Raw genomic sequence first — 20,643 nt, 5'->3', positions numbered from 1 at the left:
AGTGTAAGCAAATAAATTGAACGAATGTTTTCCTCCCCAAGTACGACCACTAACCGTCACAGACCTCCAACTAACAATGAAAACGGGTGAAAAAGCCAATGTAAAAGCTATCCACTTCATAAGATTTCATCGTAGCCACATGTCCACGCCAGAACCTAATGTACAGAAGGATCCACGCTGCTACACATAAAGCTCAGAGCAAGTGACAAAGCTGCAAGAATATACCACCATATCAACAATATACCAACTGTTGCCGATCACAGCTCAGACAAATACCGAGACATTCAAGTATACCTGCTGGTCTGCAGGGCTATTTCTGATGTGGCTGGGGCAGTTTAGGCCCTTGTCTCGGCTGACTGGCATTCCCCGAGTACGAGACCTAACCTAAACTAAATTTTTCACGCACCATTCACAAGCATCGCTCATGGTGCAGCCATTGCATCGTGCAGATAGACACAGTCTTACGGCTAAGTCAGATGCTGAGAATGCAACTGGCATGTGATAGTGCCCCTGGTGCAAATGGCGTTGGTGAACAACAGTGGTCCCATAGAAAAATGGCTCACAGCTAAGAATGGTCAGTGGTAAGTTTGCAGCACATTTCTTTTTCTACGATTTATCGTCTTGGGACAGCTGGAAGCAAGTTTTCTGGATTCTTCTACTGTGTCTTTTGTGATGGCACCATGCATCAAGTGCAATGCATAATTTAATTGTTATTTAATCCAACATTTAAATGGCAAACCTTAATATCTCAAATATGTGAACAAGCCTTGTCACCTGTCTAGCACGATAGTGATAGGGTGTCATACATCACGCAAGCCACCATAATTGAACTCCTCCTTTAGTGGAGCTGTACATGTAATAGAAGCAACAACACGCCTTGAGCAAATGGACATACATACCAAATTCTGAACTGAGCCAACCAGCGGCAATCGGCTATTTGCTGTCAACGATGCAGAGACCAGCTAGAACGTCATGGCCACAACAAACATCACCAGAAGCTGTAAAGACAGCAGCAGCAAAGTAAAACACGTTACGACAAATGGCTGTACACACAGCCAGGGATATGGGTCTAGGGCAGTTCACGTAACGCCACAAATTGAAACATATGCTCCTCCCACAATCGAGTAAAAAGTTCTTTTAGCTGTAAGCATCACGAGTGTATAGAGTTGGTCTAGGCAGTTCGTAACTGATATCCTAAAGACAGCACAGATAAAAATTAAGGCAGACACAGTGCCTGTGCCATCTGCCTTCTTGGCGTTTTCACAATTTCGATCACGGATGCAAAGTTACGCACGTCATATATGAACAACGAAAAGAACGGCCATGTGCACAATAGAGGGACGAGCTGATTCGTGCACTCATTTACCTCTGAAAGTGACCGCAAGCAGCAGCAGCAGGGAAGTGAGTGTGGTTACGTGTTCGCTCACCACGCACATATTGCACGGCATAACTCCACAGTTGACGCATAAGGGCTGCTAAGCTTTAAGTGAAGAAAATAGACTATCACTACCTGTGCATATGCATGTGTTGGCGCGCGGAAGGTGTCACCTTTTACACATCGCGACTAAGCACCCGCCTATCGCACTTTACATTGCACTGTTTCAACTAAGGGCAGCGCGTACGACCTGCAGCAGTGCGCCGTCTATATTTTTTCATGGCTGTGAGCGTAAGCTCTGCTTAAGAAAACGAAATCAGGAAAGAAATAATTTATGATGACACCACAACAAGGAAGAAGCAGGTTCTTGTTGCGGTAAAGCTAGGGAAACGATAGAGCAGGTTTTATTAGAATGGGAAGACACAGAACACCGGTGAAGACATCTGCCGAGCCTCCACCATAGATTGAATGAAACTTTATGCTCTATGCATATAAACTCTATGGGCTCCTCCGGCCTCCTTGAAGCCCTTGGACTCAGCGATAGCAGGGGGAAAGTAAAGATGGATTATAAGATAAGAGTAAAATAGGCGATTGGAAGCTTGGTAGCACAAAAAGTAAAGGGAGACTTAACAACGGAGGCCTGCAAAAACAAATTTCCCAATAGGGGTTCAAAAAATTAATGATGGGAATTCTTTTTTTTTAACATAGACCTATGTTTAAAAAAAAATGTCCTACCCAGTTCTACCTGTGGTCCTACTTAGGACATTGAGTAAAATAATAACAAGGGCTTGGTGGCGCGACAAATTGCCCCGTTTCAATGAAGACGCTCATAGCGCTTATCCACGTATCCACCCATGATTAGGCGTCAATATTGTCACGTGACCAAACTACGACTCTAGCCAATAGCCAATGCTCTAGCCAAAGGCATTGCTCTAGCTGTGCTATGGTGGCTGTGCGTTGACAGTGCATTTGTAGTGCTCAATGGTGGTGTTTTAACATGTAGTGGTCGACCTTGCTAGTGGTGTTGTGCTTGTGTAATTGATTAGACGAAGCAGCTGGTGTGATACTCCGCATCTGTTGTGCCCTGAGTGAGACATGGGTAAGGTGAGACGAAGTAAGAAGCCCCCTCCCGAAGGCTGGGAGCTGATCGAGCCCACACTGGACGAACTGGAGCAAAAAATGCGCGAATGTAAGCGAACGGTGACATTTGTTTGTATTGTTTTGTTGTGAAGGCTGCAGCAAGAGTAGGGCGCAGCTTATTTCCTCTGTCGAGCGTTAATGTGTTATTGTTCTTTTTTTGGGCGAACTTTTTATTTTTTTGCGGGGAGGGGGGCAGTTGAGCTGTGGTGTAAAAGTTAGCCATAGGTGGTTATCGACTGAGTGATGACGTGAAATGTTTAATTAGATTTTTCGGTGAAATGTTTAATTAGATTCTTCGGTGGTAAGTTAGAGAGGCAAGAAATTGCGCCTTTTTGTGGCTCCAGACATCCGCTTGATGAAGGAAGGATACATTCTTTCGTGCCTTTTTGGAAAGTGAGATATACAGCAGCGAATTAACCCATCATGTGACGGAGCTTTCAGTAATGCGCAGTCGCTGTATATAGGAAAAATCGAACTGGGCGTGATGCATAGACGTGGCGGTACAAATTGACAGTGGTCGCTTTTGTTGATGGATGGTGCTATAGATGGATGGATGGATGTTATGGGCGTCCCCTGTGGAACGGGGCGGTGGGTTGCGCCACCAAGCTCTTGCTATTATACTGCTTAATGCGCACTACGGCGTGCGCCCCTGCCGGTAATGGCTGGGTGCACGACGCACAGTTGTCGCAAGGCGATGCTGCCACATACCGTGGAAAGCGTCTCATTTCAGCCGGATTTGTCAATCGAAACGTACACTCGCTGGGAATGCCAAATCTGACTTAGACCTTTATGACCCAATCCGGGAGCTTCAGTAATGATTTGTTTTGACCGAATTATACCCAACCTAAGCTAACATTACCTTGCACCAACCTTAATCTTCATGGTAACATGCATGATAAATAAGTTTCCCCAATGCGAGAATTGACATTCCTTAGATGGCGCTGCATCGTCGTACATCAGTTCCAGGGCTTGCTTTTGGAAATGCGATTGTTTGCTTTAAATCAGGGGTACATTCAGGACTCGATGGGAACCAAAGTTCAGTGGGCCACCTCGCATTGGGCCCTCACAGGAAGACTACAAATGAAGCTGTGCAGAATGATATGGGCTGGGCTAGTTTTGAAGTGAGGGAAGCTCGCAGTAAAATTGAGCATGAAATACGGCTGAGGAATATGGAACAAAGTAAATGGGCTGGGAGAGTGTTCAGGTATCTGTACAGGAAAAACATTGATTCACAGTGGAGGAAAAGAACTAGGAAGCTTACCAGCAAGTATGCGGCCTGTAGGGTGGGCAACACAGCAACAAAGAAGGTCAAGTGGAAAGTCAGAGAGGCTGAAATAATCTCATGGGTAATGGCAATGGAAAAGAAACCTGCCATGAGTGACTACTTAAGAGGAAAAAACGAAATCAGGAAAGAAACCATTTATGATAACTCAAAGGGAAGCTCACTACTTTTTGAAGCGAGATCGGGTAGCCTTAGAACACGCGCCTATAAAGCAAGATATAAGAAGGAAGAAGAAGCATGTGCTTGCTGCGGTAAAGCTAGGGAAACTATGGAGCATGTTTTATTAAAATGGGAAGACGTCTACCCAGCGGTCGATTTAGGCACCACTGGCATCCTCGAAGCCCTTGGGTTCAGTGGGATCAGTGGTAAAGTAACCATGTCCGCAATGGGCATTAGTAAGAGGCGATTGGAGGATTGGTGAAAGAAAAGTATGGAAACGGCAAAAGACGGAGACGTACAAAAGCACAGTTCGCAATAGGGGATCAGAAAATTTGGGTGTGGTAGTTCATAGTTTGTTTCTTCTTTTTTATTGTTTAACCTAGGTAGGACATTAGGCAGTATAATAGCAAGAGCTTGGTGGCGCAACCCACCGCCTCGTTCCAAAGGGGACGCTCATAACATCCATCGGGTCTTGCCTTTTCGTATGACATTATTCTGATGGCAGAAACTCCAAGAATCATGCTATCTCTGGTGAACATATGTGTATCAGAAATCGCAAAGCTGGGGCTTTGCTACGATGTCAAGAAAATGACTGTTGTCCAGCTGGCGGGTGTGACGCTGGGTAGTGGAACACTAACCCTGACACTGTCAGGAAATACGGAAGAAGTAGTCTCTTTGTACAAATACTTGGTTGTGATGCTGTGCTCAGGTGGTGACATGTATAGACAGCACGAAGACAACATAAGACGGACGGCTCTGAGTTCACAATGTGTTCTCCGGCGCAGGAGCCTGTGGGGCTTCAACCGATACCTTATGGTGCACGACATGTGGAAGCTTGTACATGTGCCCGCGCTGATTTTTTGCAATGCCACTGTCTGCTTGTCACATGAAACTAGGGGATGGTTGGAGCGACACCCACGGGAGGTCGGCTGCATTGCTTAGGGATCACACGGGACGGTAGCCAATGAAGCGGTCCAGGGAGACCTCGGGTGGTCCACCTTCGAAGCACGTGAGACGGCAAGCAAACTGACCTACCATGGTCACCTGAATTTTATGCGGAAGGAGCGATTGGCCAGGCAGGTCTTTGAATACTTGACTGCGACATGTTTGCGCACTTACTGGACAAACTGCATGTACAGCATAAAGAAGAAATATGGGTTCTTTGTGGCACCCATGCAGGTGGACTAAATGAAACAATACATCTAGGATGTCCGTGACTGCGTCAAGGAAAAGGAGGAAGTGCTATGGCTACAAGCGATTAGCACAGAAACCACAATGGCCCTATATGGCCAACACAAGGGAACCATCGGCACAGTGTCGATTTTTGACAATAGCCTTGGGAGTTGCCTGCTCTTCGAGGCACGAGCTGGGGGACTGCGCACACTGGAACACCAATGGAGGATTGACAGTGAGCAGCCAGATATGATGTGTCGCGTATATGGTGGTGCTGACGAAACCATGTTACACATTGTTATGCAGTGCAAGAAAATTGAACCCCAGTGTCTAAGACACATTCCCGTGCATGTTGCACTAGGCTCTGACGGTGATCGTAGTTAGGTTAACAGAGGAGTGGTAGAGCGAACTAAGCGGTGCCTTGAAAGATGCAGAGCCGCAACTGTGGGGACGTGATCCCGGTAAAGATCACAGATGTATGTGAAGTGAGCTGCTCCTCCATAATGTGCCCCTGCCCTACCCTCACCCCCCCCCCTTTTTTTTTGTTCCTTTTCTCTTTTATTGCCAAGCCGCTGTAAATATGGTGACCCTTTACAAAGTTACAAAGGGAAAGGCACCACATCATCATCATCAACCCATACATTTCTGGCAGGGGCACACTCTGTAGTGCGCATAGCATCATTCTTTGCTGATTGTAGATGTCGGTCGTTTCGAGGCTCCGTGCAAAAAAGACATTGTTTGCGTGTCTTCGTCGAGAGAGTTTGCTTGTGGAAGCTCTGAAAACACAGAAACACAGCCTAGTCAGTTTCCCCGAATCGATGTTTCTTGTAAAATAATTGTGGAGAGGAGTACTTGTCAGCATATGACTTCAGCGCAGAGTAGAAAATGGGCTCACAGGTAAATGGAGATTTAAAGTGATCAGCAGTGGTAGACCAAAAGGATTCTCAGCCTAAAGGCAACATTTATACTAGTGCACTTGAATTTGTCTGAGCAAGAACTTCACAAGTTCCCTAGTTAAAATGTTGGTCAGGTTTGGGTGTTCTGTTGGTCAGCCGCTGTTGCTCAGAGGACAGTGACCATTATTGCTTCACAGGGATTAGAGAGAGAACGAAACCTCGTGGCATGCCTTCTGCAAAATGGCCTTGTCATCCAATGCCTTAAGAAGCCATTTGGTTGCAGGTGAGACAGAGTCACACGAAGGCAAGCGCAAGGTGGAGTCTCTGTGGCCCATCTTCAAGATCCACCACCAGAAGTCCCGATACGTGTTTGACCTCTTCCACAAGCGGAAGGCCATCAGCAAAGGTGCGGACAACTTCAACTGCATAGGTTCTTGCATGTCTCCTCTCTTCTTCCTTTTCCTCAGGGCACAAAATGAGCGTGTTTGCTTGTTTTACCTGCCTCAGTGGCTGTGGCATCCTGCTCCTGAGCACGAGGTCGCAGGACCTATTCCCAGCTGTGATGGCTGCATTTCGATGGGGGCAAAATGGAAAAAAAAAAAAAGTGTACTTAATTTAGGTGCACCTTAAAAAGGCCCTGCAGCACTTTTTCTTCTTAGCTGAGAACACGCTGGACTGTGTGCGACGCCTTTCAATTACTATTTCTCTAAGAATTTTTGAAAGGTACCTAAATATAACTGAGATATAGAGCCCACAATGTTTACTTTCCCCATTGCCCATCAACAGATTGTTTTAGCTCAGCTCCAGGCATTTTCAGATGTCGCATTTTCGATATTTATGTGGGACGTTTTGCGTTTGACTTGGGGCTGTTGTAGTGGCAGTAATAGCTCCTCTGTAAAAGTCCAGATTTTCTTTTCACTTTCTACCACTTTCATTTCTTATAAAAAGTAAAAAAAGTCTTGTTAGTGCTCACATAATGTATGCATTATGTGTACGTGCAGAGCTTTACGAGTACTGCATCCGGGAGGGCCTCGCTGACCGCAACCTAATGGCCAAGTGGAAGAAGCAGGGCTACGAGAACCTGTGCTGCCTGCGATGCATCCAGACCAGGGACACCAACTTCGGCACCAACTGCATCTGCCGCGTCCCCAAGGCAAAGCTCGAGGAGGTACTGATATGCCCTTGCTTTTTGTACAATAGAACTGGAAGCTGGGCGAGTCGGAACAGACTTGTGACCGAACCACCCATAGAGCTTGCTGCAAAAATTACTAGCGAGAATTCTGGCAGCACTAGTGTCTATGGCAGTTGAAAATGTGGCGGTTCAGCTGACATGGGAATGATGGGTGTAAATGGCTTGCACGTGATGTCATGGATGCAGCTTCTCACAGTGCCGGTCCTCTGGCGCAGCTAGAATGACATCAGTGTATCATATTTACTGTCGTGGGCAACCTGCTTCAGTGTCCTACAAACGTGGTGAGAACGGTGCTCGAGTCTGTGCCAGAACCATGACAGAACTGCCGTGCGAGACACCAACAAGCTGTGCTGGACCTTGAACACAGTGGCTAAGCTGACATTAGTGCAAGCCATCTATTGCACACGGATTTGCTTAAACTTTGTCTGTTAGGCTTCAGACGGCCTTACGACTTTGCAAACTGTTTATTATCGACAAAATATTCCGTTGCGAGTGCAACAATTTGTAATGATTATTCATATGCATAAGGATTTATTGCCTGGCTACGTTTAAAGAACTATGATTGCTTGGAAACATACAAAAATATAAAGCATAGAGCAAATTTTCTAAGAAACTATGACCAAACAGAAGCGCACTCAAAGATGACAGACGAGGCAAACTGATTGCAGTTAAGTGCCGTGTCATTCTGCCTGTGTCATATGTCTTCGTGCGCACTTTATATGAATTACTAATCACTAAGAGTCACTTCATAGACAGTTAGATCCACATGAAGCCAACAGACAATGAGGCCAAGCGAAGCACTGGACAAATTAACTGGATACTTCTAATTGAAATGTACAAATAATGAGGAAAATAAAAATTAAAGTTGAGAAAAAGACGACTTGGCCGCAGGTATGAACCAAACCCACAACTTTCGCATATAATGAATGGTGGCTACCCATTTGTCCACTTTGGGTCTTTGTGTATGTGTAATAGAGCCTAGCCCTGGCAGTGTTAAGCATTGGGTTGGATAATTTTGGCTAGATTGTATTTCATCGTTGGGAAACTAGAGCACTTGGATGATCAAACATGAAGGAAGGGGAAACATACAAGCTCTCACTCATTCACGCAGTGCCACTCACGACCATGGCAGTGAACATTGTTTGAACCGCACGCTTTGCGTAGTACATGAACTTAAGAGCTGGCAAGTGGCCCATATGCCCATATGCTTTCTTTGGTATCACACTTCCCACGTTTGACGCTGCTTTCTTCACCGCCTTGTCCCACCGTTCGTTTCGGTTCCCTTTGTGCCGCTCATTGCTTTGCTGTTGGCCAGACACAGTGCTTGTCTGGGGCCCTTGTCATACGACTAGACTGTTGCAGGTAGCCGGCACCCTTCCTTGGTGCATAGACAATGCACTTCATGAGACTTGACACAGGGCTAAGCCATGTTACGCTGTATTCTGAATGTAATGCATGTGTTATCAAAGGAACTGTAATGCACATGTTAGCGCACAAGCGAAAAGTATGTACAATAAAAATTTGACATGTGTGCCATGGTATTCCTGAAAATTTCTTGAAAGACCCTTAAAAAGTTCTGTCTTGGAAGTCTTCACGAACCCTGCATAACCACTTCTGAGTAAATGTTGAAATGGATTGAGGCAATCTAAGACATTATGTACAGTGAACTTGGTCTCATGAGGATATTAAAGGGTCCCTGAAGTGGCTCGGACAAATTTTGTAGATGCATAGGGTACAGCTACAGTAAAACATTCGTGCCACTATTTAAGTGAAGCGTCTCATTAAGAGAGCTCCGAACGATTACAAGTTGCCCTCTTCCATAGACATGCTTTTTCAACTCAACTGTTTTTCCTCAACTCTTTTGCTGAGTGATTGGGACTAGGCTCCCCCTTCACTGGCTCTGTGTCATGATGGGACATCGTGTCATCTACTTTTGGTTGTCTTGGAGCCAGCGCGTGAAGTCTCTCCAACCTCTCTGCCAGCCACCTGACAGTTGATCCCAAGTGAGAGCTATCAAAGCGGTGTGCATTGCAAGCATTCTATTGCAGCACTGGGCGTGTTGGTAACCACAGGCGAGCTCGGTGTTTTTACGGATGGGTGGAGGTGTAAGCTAAAGCGTCTCCATACTACTATTGCTGTGATGAAAGAGCTTTAGCGTAGACGTACATGGGAGTGGGATGATCGGTCTGCACGGTCAAGCCACCTGGTGGCGCAGAGCTTAACCAGCCAAACAAAGAGGTAATATTGCTGGAACCAAGTGTAAAACATTTTAAACATATAGAAAAATGTGTTCACAATTATGCTCTTGCTAAAAATTTACACCAGCAGCAATGTAGAATACACCTGGTTACTGCTATATATATTATTTCCGTGTTTCGTTGATGTCTGTGCCACCTGGTGGCAGCACCGTGCGGACCGTTCACATTTGCGGCTCTGCTCATCCCATAAAACATCCAGGCTCAGTGCGCTTGCATTTACCTGGATACCGGACACGCAAAACACTACTGTGGTATATAGTAATCCTTCCGTGTGAAGCGACGGCTGCAAATGCGTAGATGCTGGTGCCGATCGGATACCGACAACCAGCGCTGGAGCCACTCCGCTAAAATGCAAGCAGACAACACTTGCTGTGTACCAGAAGTGCTTGAGTGTAGTGATAAAGTGTCCTTGTGCATTCTCTTTCTGTTACTTTGTTTTTATAGAAACAATTTAACTAATATGGCAACTATTACAAGCAACATTTGTTCTCCATAAAGCTGGGAAAATTATCTACGATGAGCCCTGGGCAACCAGTCATGTAGCTCGCCCTGCTGGCATCATATGGTCACCTTGGGTCACTTGGTCAGGGGCAGCTGAAAACTGGGGGAAGCGCCGTGCTGCAATCGGTAGCAAATATTTACATTTTTAAACGCTTAAAATAAATTGCACGCATTATGCCGAGCTCTAAAATGCGTTGCTTAACGATCAGAAGGGCCAAACCTAACAACTCAATAAATGTGTTTGTGCAAAGTCATCAAAATTGTTTCAGGGTCCCCTTAACAAGGGCTTGAAAGGCTCCTTTTGCATCATGCATGTTCAAGAGCATTTTTAACAGCAAGTTTTTCCAATTGCTTTCAGGGCAAGATAGTCGAGTGTGTCCACTGTGGCTGCAGAGGGTGCTCTGGATGAAGAATTTGTCTCATCGCTACCATTACTAGAAGTTGATGTGCAGTGTCGCCTATAAAGCTGTCCCATTTCTACAACCACAAATTGTGTTTGCTGCCTTTTTGGCCAGCCTCGTAGGCTTTTCGTATGGGCCAATACCTCTGGTGTCATTTTTTGCATTCGACCTTCACTGGAACATAGCTGCAGAGGTTCAACAGCCTCGTCCTTGAGAGAGGAGTGGAGTATTTTAATGATTGGAAAATGTAGAGAGGTCGGCCGGATATTGGAGCATCTGGCCTGCTACTCTACGTAAGGGAAGGGGAAGAGGGGAAGAAAAAGGGTCACAATGGGGGATGATAATGGGAGGAACGAAGTGAAGGACACATTACACAACTGATATCACAGGCGTGAGTCCAGGCCCGTGTCACCTAGGAAACATGAAACTGCACGCATCCTTGAAAACTGAATGGCAACAATAGGTTTGTTCAATTCACCTGCAAACTAGTTCAAGTAGTGCTGCGCTTCACCGTTCAGCAGTGGAAGCATGGTACATGTACTTTCTGCACAGTGCCGTTGATTTCAAGAAGTGCACCTAAAGTTCAAGGCCATTCATAAGGTCCATAACACGAACTAGTGGGCTAGTTGGTTAATCGCGATGGAATGTGGCAGTGCACTGCAAAACAAGGACATAGCACAGAGCGAACAAACATGTAGTGCTGTACTGCAATAGTCGAATGGTTGCTGTACAGTGCTCCTGTTTGTTCACTGTGCTACGTCCTAGTTTTGAAGTTTGCTGCCATATTCCATCATAAGGTCCATTTGATTCGCCTGCACCACTTTGAACCAGTTAACGGTGGTTCACAAGAAGTTCAGAAATTCTGCAGCTTGATTTCTGCGGTGCAGGCAGAGTATGACACTCCCAACGAACGCCGAGGTGCAGCCGTTATGTTTTACCTAATGTGCGTCGAGTGAGTTTTTGACAGCTCCTGAATTGATGGTATGATGGCTTCAGAGATGTGCATATATGGGCTTGCATCGACACAGCAGACGCATGTTACATCGGATAAGGACAGGATCTGTCTATACGCAAGCATGATTATTTAAAATGGGGTGTGTCAGTACTCTGCTTTTTACTTCATGTAATGTAATGGGAGACAATGAATACTTCTTACACTCATGGCCAAGCTATTGCGATGACAGGGAAGCTCTTGGATAAGCTATAGAAGACCTGCATGTATGTTTTCAAAATAAGGATGGTCGGTTATTCTTTAAATTTGATTAACGATTAAGAGTTCATAATTTTAGCCATTAATTGATTAATCGCTTTAGATGCAGGGTTTTTCATCAACTGAATCCAAAATTTTGCTGGGCACTTTTAAAAAGTTGAAACACAGTTAACTACTCGTACTTTTGTGAGACCCTATTTTAATATTTGAGAGGTAGAACAAAGTTTGGAAAGCAAGTGTATAAACACTATACAGTTAAAGCTTGATATAACGAAGTCGGTAAAATGTGCAATTTGATTCATTACATTGAAATTTCGTTGCATTAAAATTCGACCTTTTATGCAAATAAGTACAGTTGCCGATCAATTCTTACACGGAAAGGGTCCACAGAATTTTCAGAATTATCGGGCAAACGAAGAAAGCAAATTAGAATGAGGAAACAATTCATTTTGATGAATTTGGCGACAAATGATACGGTTTCATGCCACATCGACGATATCTTCACATCGGCGGTACGAATTAAGCGAAGCCAGCCACGCTTTCGCGTGATAGCGTTGCCCGCACTGGGACGACGCTATCATGAAAAACGGCGGCAGCGAGGAGCGAATAGTTCGCCTCTCGCTCCAATGGGTCACCGAAGCTCGGGATTGCGCAACCTGCAATACTAAACGCACGGGAAGACAGCTTGCATGCCACAACGTCTTGGCACGCCTGCTCTTTGAACACACGGCAGGTTACTTCTAAAGCAGGATGCGCGGCTGTGTATGCACTCAGCCGCGCTTACAGCCATGCGTAGCCACGGCTGAGACGCGCGCCAGCTTACTTCCTGCTCCACCCCCTCGCGCGCACTTGATCGCGTTACTGCAAGCTCACTCCCATCTCCCTCTCCCTTTGCTAGTGCGGGAAGGCGGCACTCATGAAGGCACCATCTTTCTTGCCTCAGCCTCGCACACTTTCATTCGCACCGAAAGCACACACTGCACGTAGCGTGATAGCATCTTGTCACACTTGCACTTTATGCAGAAGACGATGGGCTCCACTTCAGCGGTTGCTCGGGGTGCGAATTGAGAGGTGTGTTTGCAAGCAGCTGCATGCAATGCAATCATTTGACCATTCGCGCCCATGAAAGTTCTCATTTATTGCCTCGGCATTCCTTTGCGGAGGCAGTGAAATTTGATTATCTTGAAATCTGAAACACACTTCGCTATATTGAGGTTCTAAATACATGGTGTTCTATGCACAAGAGGTTGTGAAAAGGTAAATACTTCGTTATATTGAAAATTTCGTTATATTGAAGTTTGTTACATCGAGGTGTAGCTGTGTATTATAATATGGCACTTAGTGCAGAATGAAATAAGATGCATGGCACTAGTGAATCCTTGTACAGTAGTTAAACCAGAAATAAGAAAAATGGCAAAGGTGAAGTCCAACAGAAATATGCAAGAAATTGCATTATACTCGGGGGAAAGGAAAGTTGCTAGTTCAAGATATTAAACCGCATGCACTTTTCTACAGAGCGAAGGAATGTCAATTGGCTGGGATGTTTGGGTGAAACCGACACCTTTGAATGGCCACAAAACCAGCATGCCAGAATAGATGCGCGGACACTATAGATTTGCTGGAATCTACGTGAACTTTGTTGCCATGTCAAATGCATGCTCCAAACCGGCGCGTATGTTTTGCCACGTCTTTAGCGGACTGGGAGTGGCACGATGATCAACGACTGGGTTGCTGTGGCATGCCTTGAATTGTAAGGGCATTTCAAGTCTCCAGCTTCGGGCGGTGTGGGGAAAGCGAGGGGAAGCACTCGGCCTGGCATCTCTCGGGACTCGGGAGAAACAGTTGACAGTCACTCCACCACAGCCGCCCAGTCGCTGCTCGTGTGCTGCCATTACAGTAGCATTTTAAAATTTTCGCGTCACTGCTGTCGAACTCTCGAAAACGATCAATCGAACAGGCCTAATCGATTACGTCAGTTAAATTAAAGGTGCACATCGATGAAGATTAGTCCTCCTATGGGATACATTTCATCGATATTCTCTATGTTCCAGAAGGGTCCACTACATCCCGCAACAAAGGTTCAAGTCTTCTTGTCACTCATAGTCCTCACGAATTCTCGGGCAGCATGCAGAAATTATTCGAGGGGTATAATTTCTAGGGCCACATTCTGGGTGAACTGCACCAATGTCCACATTGCATGCATTCTGGGGCACGGGTGCTTGTGTGGCAATCGGCAGGCATATGCACCTGGGGGCCAAGAGATGCTTGCAACGAGCAGTTACATCCAGAGTCGATACCATTAACCTACACACGCATCCTCCAACACTGTCGTGTGTCACCAAGAACACTACCACCATCACACAACGCCTTCACGCGAGAAGCTGTAGTGTGACGGAAACTGCAAATGCACATCTATACAGAGTCTGCACCGTGCTATATTATAAGCACCCCACTGCAATGAATATTGTGGGGATTGTGGTATGCCCTGGCGCCTTTCCGTGGGCAATAATCTGCGGAGGCATTGTGTAAGAGTCTGCTGTTAAAATTCTACTTGGCCGGGCTGTACGTCAGCAGCAACAAGATGCCACAACCAATCAGCACTTCAGCAGCAGACGAAATGGACATGTCCACTAGGTGGATTCTTACAGAATACCTCCCCTGTTCCGTCATCCCTACGCCTCTCCCCCTTTCCACTTGCGATGGTTGTTGGCGGTGGGGTCGCTCGCGTCGTGGGGATAGCTGCTGTTGGCTCCTCCCGACGAGAACGTTGGTCTCGCTTTCCTCTCATTCGCTGGCCCCTTTGTGTTGAGCTCCTGTATGGTGCCTTTGCTAGCATGGTGAGCGCTTACCTTGTGTTGATCTTGTCCGGATGCTAAGCCAAAGAGCAGTGCTTAGTGCGAGGTCAAACTGTGCAGAGCTGAACTTATGGGAGGCCCAAGCTCTCGAAAGTTGGCCCCTTTGGTTTCCACGGACCTCGGGACCAAGTGTTTGTACAGTGTTAATGAGTCGCCGGAGACAAACGGTTTCCGCCAACTCTGGACAATGCCGTTTTCCTGTGTGCGTAGTGCTCGGTAGCACCATTGTGCATGTGTGCAATGGTCGACACGGCCCTGTGGTTTGCTACGCTCGAACCCGCAGTGGTCAGAACTCCTGAGAGACCCTAGGACCCCCATAATGTGTTCTCTGCCACATAGTATGGCTTGCACAAGCATACCAAAGCTCGCACCCATACCATGTACCAACACATGGCAGTGCGGTTTAGCTGACTCGACCAGCTCGAACCGATTGAGCACGAAAGGCAGCTAAGGACACCTAGGCCGAGGGAATTACCCACTGCAGAGCGGAGGTGCAACCCACTTTGTCACATTCTGTTCTGAATTACGCTTCTCTTTATGCATTCCCAAGACGCACTGGTTAGCTGGATGTGTTCCAGGATGCTCAGACGGAGCAATTGCTAAATGCCAAACAGCTAAATGCACAGCCCTAAATTATTGCTTCTCACAAGTCAGTTTTATCAAACGATTCCTCCTTGCTTCTTTCCTCCACTATATAACAAATCTTACCATAAGGAATGAATCGCAAAAGTTCGTTACAGAGGTGGTGCTTGGGTATATTGAATTATGTATCAAAGATGTTCTACTGCTTATTCGCCACAACCGGGTTCGACTTTACCACCACCACCATACATGGTACCTTGTTGAGTCAGGCACAACACACTACCAATGTACAATGTGTTAAATGATTATAGTAAAAAAATGACTTTATTTACAGTAACTTAAGATACAAAGAGCGCCAAATGATGCCAGTCAGAACCAGTGGCAAAGTCGGGTTGTGCAGGATGGCCCAATCGTGAAGCTCTCTGAGTGACAGCCAGTGGAATCAAGGCTGCTGCTGGGGTTGGGACAGCAAGGACAGTTTTTTTTCTCCCTTTCACTCTGACGATGCCATTTGTTTTGCTTGTGCTCTGATGCGCTTCTCGTACTCCAGGGCATTTTGGCTGCAAGGAAATGTGAAGTGTTTAATAAATGCAAGCCAAAGAAAACCTTCACACCTGTGACTCCAAGATGCACCAACAGTTAGTGTCCCAATATTGAGACAGCGGGCACTGTTAAATACCATTCCAGAAACTTTTGCACTGCTTGTTTCGTGCAGAGCAAATACTTAGTTTAAAATAATTTTGCATATGAAGGGTCCGCATACCTTTAGTGCAATTCAAATAGCCTACCCCTGACGGGGAATGGCGATATTGTGTACGCCACCACCACCCTTTGCTGCTGTCGATGAGTAAAACAGTGCCCAACAGAGGGTGCTATGGTTTCTTTGTGCAAAATGCAGAAACCAAGACTGAACATTCGATTTGCCACGGCAGCGGCTTTTGGTCAAGTGGTGTGGATTGTTCGGGCATCCCGTAACATCACACGGACGTGGCATTCTCTGCTATATACAGATTGAGCAAAACCAGCACAGCACCACGCGATAACGGAACTACTGAAGCACGAAAACGTAGATGACGCAGAGTCGAGCACGAACGAACACTTCTGACTGCTCATGTTGTTGTCAAGGGTAACGTCACTGCGTTCAGTTTTTAAAAATCGAATAGAACTGCCCAAGTAGCATTTTCTTTAGTCTTTTAACACAATTAAATTATTAATTTATTACAAATGGTTGTGTACGTAATAGTGTCAGAATGATAATAAGGAGTGTATGTCATCGGGCTAGTACTTGAATGCCCCGGGGAGTCTCAAATTGAGTCCTGCATTTAGCTAAAGTTCTGTTTATGTGATGCGTTAGATGTTCTGAAGCATTAATCTGCAACTTAAGCTTGATTCAATATTTGCCTTTAGTGTCCCTTTAACCACAATTTGCAGTTGTGAGTGGCACCCTAGAGTATCATCACTGCAGTGTTTGTAGCAGTTGTTCAATGTTAAGTTTGTTAATGAGGGCAGCAGTGATGACTCTGCTCATTGCACCTGTTTGACAATGTCTCGAACCTCAGATTGTGTTCAAGTGAAACCAGCGCATTTAGAGTGGGAATTAAAAGCATGGCAATTTGACAGTATGTGGTGTAGCCAAAATTTGTTTCATAGACACTGCTTTAGCAAATTTTATCGGGAGCCTTATTATGAACAATTAATTACGAGCAAGCACTGTGTACCTTGTAGAATACCAATTATACATTGCTTGACAATCGCCACAGTCTGTAGAGGTGGCAATGAAATCAGCTGGCAGCATAATGGCCAGCTTCAACAAAACTTTGGACCATGTGAAAAAGACCATAGTGACACGTGTACTTGTTTGTCTATATCGGGTGACACGTTTCACCGCCTAACAGATGTTATCACACAGAGCAGGACTGCAGCACAGGACACAGCGCAGTATCGGAGGTTTCTGGAATGTTATCAATGCTTCCATCCGCTGTCTGTGACCGAACCTTGTGTAATCTGATCGCATGTGTGCACAACGCAAATGATGTAGAACTTTGTGGAAGGCATGCAGGTCTCGGCGATTACTCTGGAACATTCGACGACTGATGTATAAAAGCCGACGCGCTTGACCCGCTGATCAGGTTTTCGCCGATCGCCGACTGTGTTCGCCGCTGTTGCCATTCTTTGAGTGTAGCCTGTTTTTGAGGGCACAAGCTCGCCCAATAAAACGCTAGTTTCGTCTTTCTCAGTTTGGCTACTTTCTTCACAGTCACTACCACGTGACAATAGTTTCTGGTAGTGTAGACACAGATCACGAAAAGCTCACAAGACAGTTTCTGATACCAAAACTTAACGCCGCGATTACTGCACGGCCGAAATCGTGTAGAAAATGAAATGCATGGCCATGGCCTCAGAAATTGGGTGGCATCCGTGGCTTGCTGTGTCATGTCCACAAACCTGTCTGGATCGTCTCCCAAGGTGCTGTTTAAAGGCTATTAGCAAGATTAGACAATAGCCATCCACAGCTTTGCCACGATTGCTTCAACAGGATACACAACTCAACCAAATTACCAAAGTAAAATTTTGTTGCAGGCGGCCCTGAATGTACAGAATGATCTACAAAAGTGATACTACACAGGCAATGCTAAGAGTGTCGTACCTGTTCAATGAACAACCATAAAGCAGTGGAAAAACTAAGTGGGAGTGCTCACCAGTAGATGGTGTATGCCTCTGCCTGTGCTGGGTCCTTGACGTTGGGCTCGTTGAGCAAGTCTTGAACACCCAACAAGATCTGCTTGATGGTGATGGCGGGTCTCCAGTCCTTCTCCTCGTCCAGCAACGACAGACACACCGTACCCGACGGGTACACGTTTGGGTGGAACAGAGGGGGCTCGAACTTGCACTTGGGTGGTGTTGAGGGGTAGTCATCTTTAAAGACCATGCGCAGCTTGTAGAGGCCTCCTTCCCAGGGTGTCTGCATTGCAAGTGTACCATCCATAAATATGTCTGCCGTGGAACGATTGATGCACCTCACATGATTTGCACAAAGCAGCGATTACAGCAAAGGAATGTGCCAGAAATGCAATTAAGAGTTGCCACAGAAGTGCCTTCACAACATAAATAGAACAGGTTTTGTTTATTACGTGTACAGCAGAATCAATACAGGCAAATCTTTCACACATTATTACAGTTCGGAAATAAGACCAGGAAAATGCACCTCAATTTACAGGGTTGGCAATGTCCAATTACGGTTCACCTCCTCACTCGTCAGTCAAACAAGCCTAGTATACTAATAAAGCACGATGAAGCATGAAGAAGGTAGAGCAACGAACAAGATGAACTCTGGTGCTGTCCCGTTTTCTAATTCATGTGTTGCCTGTATCAAAATGTAGTTGTGGATTCCCGACCAGTTTGTCCCGCTTGCCTTAGCATCATTTTCCTTGAATGATGTGCTACTGCAAAGGCTGGTCCCAACAATTGCAAGGCGTTGCGCGTGACAAACTGCTGTTGCATAAGTGGCAAAAATGCATGAGGTCACATACTCACCCCCTGTTTTCCGGGGATGGCACACTCCCAGTTGAGCAGATTTAATGTTCCGTCCAAGTTCTTTGTCGGTCGGGCAACGAACCCCTGTGGAATGGGTAAAAAAAAAAAACCGAATGAAGTTGCACACCACGAATGCCTCTCAAACACAAATAACGAATGCACACATGCACCATTCGTGGACGCGTGGAAGGTCGACTGCTGACGCCCAAATAAACCAAGCTCTGTGTGCTCCGCTACACTCAAAAGCTTTTAACGTTGACGCCGTTGAAGGGGCACCGGGCGCGTACTCGCTTGTCTGCGGCACATGGCTCGACACATCTTGCGAACGGCGGCAGTAGATCGCCATCGATATCGAGGTCGCCGTTCGGGCTAACCGCAAGCAGCGCAAACTTCACTTTATAGGTGTTTCTAGAAAATTCTACGCACACAGCGACGTTGGCGTGCATTGGTTACACACCGAGCTGTGCCCGCTTGAGCGAATGTGTGTTGCCTCAATCCTACAGACTACATCGGCTCTTCACACCATGATCTATGGGCCTTGACTCCGTGGTAGCGCGTTTTTTATATATAAATATGTATATATACTAGCGATCCTGCGCTCCACAAGCAAGGTCCGTGGCCACCTTGCCGACAAAGCTTGCCGGTAAAAGCGACTGAGCGGTCAAAACGAACTCGCTACCGTTCATACAACCAAATGCTGCGCTGTCCTTTTTTTTACCGGCTCTACCTGCTGCAAGCTCCTCTTCTAAAAAAAGAAGGCGCAGTGATAAATAAAACGAAGAAGCACGACCAATAGCGCAGGTCGGGGATGTTAAAAAAATGAGTTTACTTACAAACGGGTGGTCTTTTCTCCACGCTTTCCGCTCTTCCGAGAGTCGGGCGATCGCAATTCCAGACATGGCAGTTCCCCTGCGAGTTATAAAGCACCGAAATAAGCGTACGACGTTGGAGGCACAGTCCGAAAAGCATGTAGCGGTACAAATAGCCAATTCGAGGGCTTACAAGCACGGCACACATGCCTCTTGAAGGTGTTCGCTCAACCTCGCAGGTCAGCGTCAACTAAAACGTTACAAATAACACAGCGATTAGACATGCATGGCGGTCAACTCGTGCAGGCGCCTCGGAAAAAGACTTCCGACGGACGCGGCCGATTTCATCCGCCGCGCGCCCAACACTCCTAGCACTAATCTTAGGAGTCGCCTGTTCCCGATACCGAAACACTAGAGCACGCTTGAAAGTTTTCTGGTTTTGAACCGAGCACGCGCTCAGCTGTCATACAAAAACCCATCCAATGCCTACAGAGACGCCGACGGCAACGCTAACCCTAGCCGCTGCCGCGAGAAGCGATGCAATTTACTGGCAAAATGCACACCAAGCAGCAGTACCATGTCTGGAAGAAAAAGCTTGGTCAGTTTGAAATTGCCACGACAGTTTTTGAGTGCGGTACGAGAGCAATAAACTACGTACCTGGCCAGGAACACTCTCAGCTCACTTTGCGCCCAAAACCCTCCAGCTCGGATAGCCTGGAAGGTCAAAGAAAAAAGAACAAAAAAAGAGACGTTCAACGGGCTCAACCACGACGCTGGCGGTCTGGCGGCGTCGAGAGCGAAAAAGATACAGGTAATGGAGCCAAGCGAGCCACACAACAGGCAGGGCCAAAGTGGTAACGAAATAACGTTTCAAACGCTCGTAGCGCCGCAGCTAGGTGCAACATGTGAGTCACGTGCGATCTACACAAACAGCCGCTGGGCGGGACTGCGAGCAACAAAAATGCGCAATATATAAAAAAACACTTGCTATAAAAACATAATTTTATGATTGAAAATTACATTATATAGTTGAGCTCCTTCTTTTTTTCTAATAATAGACACTTGTATTTGGTCTCAAGCACAACCACTAGTGGCGCTGCGCGCGTAACACCTTTCATGCAGAAGCGCTTGAATTTAAACTGAATGGAAGCATTAATGGTCAGCAGTCGTCGAGATAAGCAAAATACGTTTAGTTTATCGGTGAAAAAAAAAGTAGAGAAAATATTGATGCGACCGGATTGGTTGCAGGCATACACTCTTAAGGAAAATTACACCC

General features: G+C 46.2%; 2 protein-coding genes across 3 annotated transcripts; one reads left to right on the top strand and one right to left on the bottom strand.

Moving 5' to 3' along the window:
• Positions 1-2,293: 2,293 nt before the first annotated feature.
• On the top strand, positions 2,294-10,459 carry l(1)10Bb (BUD31-like protein). Its single transcript, XM_075701846.1, has 4 exons — positions 2,294-2,564; positions 6,309-6,431; positions 7,027-7,193; positions 10,335-10,459. Exons 1-4 carry the CDS (start codon positions 2,471-2,473, stop codon positions 10,383-10,385), a joined length of 435 nt encoding a protein of 144 aa, XP_075557961.1. The 5' UTR covers positions 2,294-2,470; the 3' UTR covers positions 10,386-10,459.
• A 4,862-nt stretch (positions 10,460-15,321) lies between these two features.
• Positions 15,322-20,203, bottom strand: lwr (ubiquitin conjugating enzyme lesswright). 2 transcript variants are annotated; one of them, XM_075701819.1, is made up of 6 exons: positions 20,026-20,203; positions 19,561-19,617; positions 19,392-19,467; positions 18,559-18,642; positions 17,724-17,986; positions 15,322-15,584 (listed from the first exon to the last, which is right to left on the bottom strand). In XM_075701819.1, exons 3-6 carry the CDS (start codon positions 19,455-19,457, stop codon positions 15,518-15,520), a joined length of 480 nt encoding a protein of 159 aa, XP_075557934.1. In that variant the 5' UTR covers positions 19,458-19,467; positions 19,561-19,617; positions 20,026-20,203; the 3' UTR covers positions 15,322-15,517. The 2 variants fall into 2 exon arrangements, with proteins under 2 accessions (XP_075557934.1, XP_075557933.1); XM_075701818.1 differs by lacking the exon at positions 19,561-19,617 and having other exon boundaries at positions 20,026-20,202.
• Positions 20,204-20,643: the final 440 nt, after the last annotated feature.

The sequence above is a fragment of the Dermacentor variabilis genome, chromosome 8 (assembly GCF_050947875.1).
Source record: "Dermacentor variabilis isolate Ectoservices chromosome 8, ASM5094787v1, whole genome shotgun sequence".
NCBI lineage: Eukaryota > Metazoa > Arthropoda > Arachnida > Ixodida > Ixodidae > Dermacentor > Dermacentor variabilis.
This window is presented reverse-complemented; position numbering and strand designations above follow the sequence as displayed.

Excerpts from the sequence above, each read along its gene's own strand:
- lwr (XM_075701819.1), bottom strand. The coding sequence starts at position 19,457 with ATGTCTGGAATTGCGATCGCCCGACTCTCGGAAGAGCGGAAAGCGTGG. Across the intron at positions 18,643-19,391 it reads GGAGAAAAGACCACCCGTTT|GGGTTCGTTGCCCGACCGAC; the intron begins GTAAGTAAACTC and ends CCCATTCCACAG. Across the intron at positions 17,987-18,558 it reads CCATCCCCGGAAAACAGGGG|ACACCCTGGGAAGGAGGCCT; the intron begins GTGAGTATGTGA and ends CTTGCAATGCAG.